At 39.8% G+C, this 2635-nt stretch overlaps 1 protein-coding gene across 1 annotated transcript in view; it reads left to right on the top strand.

Annotated features, from left to right (window-relative positions):
- LOC107558628 (CUGBP Elav-like family member 3-A) overlaps positions 1-2635 on the top strand; it is a 47236-nt gene that overhangs the window by 44253 nt on the left and 348 nt on the right. The window contains exons 6-7 of the mRNA XM_016242288.1: positions 39-182; positions 367-505. Coding sequence (XP_016097774.1) covers positions 39-182; positions 367-494 — 272 coding nt within the window. The 3' untranslated portion in view covers positions 495-505. The remainder of the gene's footprint in view (positions 1-38; positions 183-366; positions 506-2635) is intronic.

The following is a 2635-nucleotide window of genomic DNA, read 5'->3' as shown; positions in this document are numbered from 1 at the left end:
TGTGTGTGTGTGTGTGTGTGTGTGTGTGTGTGCCGCAGGTCCTGAGGGGTGTAACATCTTCATTTACCATTTGCCTCAGGAGTTCACTGACTCAGAAATGCTCCAGATGTTTCTGACGTTCGGTAACGTCATTTCTGCAAAAGTCTTTGTGGATCGGGCCACCAATCAAAGCAAGTGCTTCGGTAAGAACGAGCACCGTATGTGTTCCTGAAAATACTTCCTAGGTAGGGAGCAACTACCTAGAAACCTCCCTCGAGTCCCAACTATCACATAGCAATGCACTGGTGTTATTTTGGTATCATTGAGACACTTTTTATAGTTATATATATATATATATATAGACTCGTTGTCTTTTCTGTCTCTCAGGCTTTGTGAGCTTTGATAACCCAGCGAGTGCTCAGACAGCCATCCAGGCCATGAACGGATTTCAGATCGGCATGAAGAGACTCAAAGTGCAGCTGAAAAGGCCGAAAGATGCCAACAGACCCTACTGAGACCCAGACAGGTAAGAGAGGACAAAACATTAGGAAAGAGAGAGATTTATAATGCAAAAGGTAGGAAGAATGAAGAAACTGAGAAGATGAGAGACAAAAGAGAAAGTTCTGCAGGGATCTGTCTGAATAAGGATGCTAAACGCACTTATAATAGGAGGCAATGGAGGCAGTGCATGCACAACAAATGGATCCAGAGGACTGAAAAAATGATGCAGTTCTCATTAAGAAATTGCTAGTAAGTTACAAAGAAATAGCAAGTAACACAATGAATTAAACGTCAAAGTCGATAGACTGAAACGGTATTTTCTTGTAAAATGCACTCCAATACAACTTGGAAAAAATCAGGTAAAAATAAAACAATACTATGAAATATGATTAAAAACTTGATTTAGATTTGTCTAGCGTGGCACTGTCAGAAATTACACACTCCACCTTTAAATCCATAAGCGTAATACTAAAACGATATGATCCAGTTCTTTGTTTTTGATGCTGCTCTTTGTATTTTCTCGATGAAAATCACAAACCACATGACAAGCTCCAAACGGCCAATCATAAATGACGGAGACCCCGTGGCTATGGTTACCTAGCAACAGATAATCCACTACCGCTGAAGTTGTAGTAAGTTGATTGGGCTGTTTGGTTGCCGTTGGCGACTGCCTGTGTTTGGGTTGCTCTAGCAACATTGTTTCTTTTTCAGTGGCCATGAGGTGGGCTGCATGGCATGTTGCCGTGGCTACGATGGATTGTTTGGTGCATTTGTGGCTTTGATTTCACTGATGAATTATTGTGAGATCTGAATGATCGTTTTTCAGTGCGACTGGAAATGAGCTAAACATTCCTGAACTAGACTGCAGTTTGTTTCTGAAGTGCTCTACATTAAATAGTGTGCTTATAATTATGAATGCGCCTTTTAAGGGGGGGTAATACATACGAGCAGGTAAAAGCAGCAGTGACGAAAGCGTTAGTTCAGCTCAAAATAAAGATTCAGTCATCCAACACTCACCCTCATATTGTTCCAAACCCATACGACTGACTGTCTTCTGTGGAACACCAAAGAAGATATTTAGAGGAATGTTCATGCTGCTCATTCCTATAAATGCAAATGGAACAAAAAGTACTCTACAAGTAAAACATGTGCCTTATGTGCTATTTTTAAGGCTCCTGAAGCCATTGTGCGTTACTGAAATTTAAGTCTCATATTCAAACTTGATTAATAAGTCGTACAGGTTTAGACAATCATGAGGGTGACTTATTAATTTCTGAAGTACCTTCTTCATCGTGGATCTGCCTGAGCTGATCTGATGGTGATGTTACAGTAAGTACAGTGCAGAGAGTGATGCATGTTGGCTGCAATGAGAAACACTGATAAATAGATCTAAATGCACACATACAGTGTAAACACTTGTGCACATGTAATCATCACCACAACATTGCAATATGAAAGCACTACATGATCTCCAGAGCACACATGCAGCAGTCTTGAGCTTCACTGTGACCTGCATGGGCAGCAGCGTGAATGTGTTTGCGTGTATCAAAGCACAGCTGATACGGCATACATGCAGAGGTGTTTGACAGGTCGTGAGTAGGTTTCCTAAGGTTTTGGACCTCCTCAGTGCCGAAGTGTGTAATTTTATCAATGCTAAAACAAACACGTTCTCATATCTCAGATTAATAATGAGAGACTTTGTGAGTTAAATCCTGTGTCTCTGTGAAACATTGATCTGGTGGGTTTGAGCATCATGACCAGCCCGACACTACAATGATTTAACCAATGCAATTATTTTTGCACTTACATTTTGGTGACAAAATTACACATTTCAATGTAAAACTACAACTTGCAATTCTTGCATTCAGTTTTGCAAAATCATTGATTTTTTTTTTTTTTTTAGCATAAATATTTCTGTAATGCTTTCCAAAAAAATTTTCACAGACGTCATTTGACGCTCATATAGGGATTTCACAATAACAAACGATGTTCAGTAATTCGCTCTGACAGATTCAGTGAGTTCTTAGTTCGTTCGGTGAATGATTCATTATGTTGATTCAAACCAAAAAGGATTTGAATCTTTTTGATTCATTATAAGAACCATCACAGGAATCACAAGACTGGAAAGAGTGTCAGTACACCGGTAGGTCGTCGG

Source organism: Sinocyclocheilus grahami, unplaced genomic scaffold, assembly GCF_001515645.1.
Source record: "Sinocyclocheilus grahami isolate Dianchi unplaced genomic scaffold, SAMN03320097.WGS_v1.1 scaffold654.1, whole genome shotgun sequence".
Taxonomy (NCBI): Eukaryota; Metazoa; Chordata; class Actinopteri; order Cypriniformes; family Cyprinidae; genus Sinocyclocheilus; species Sinocyclocheilus grahami.
The sequence above is the reverse complement of the archived record's forward strand: the minus strand, read 5'-3'. Positions and strand labels throughout refer to the sequence as shown.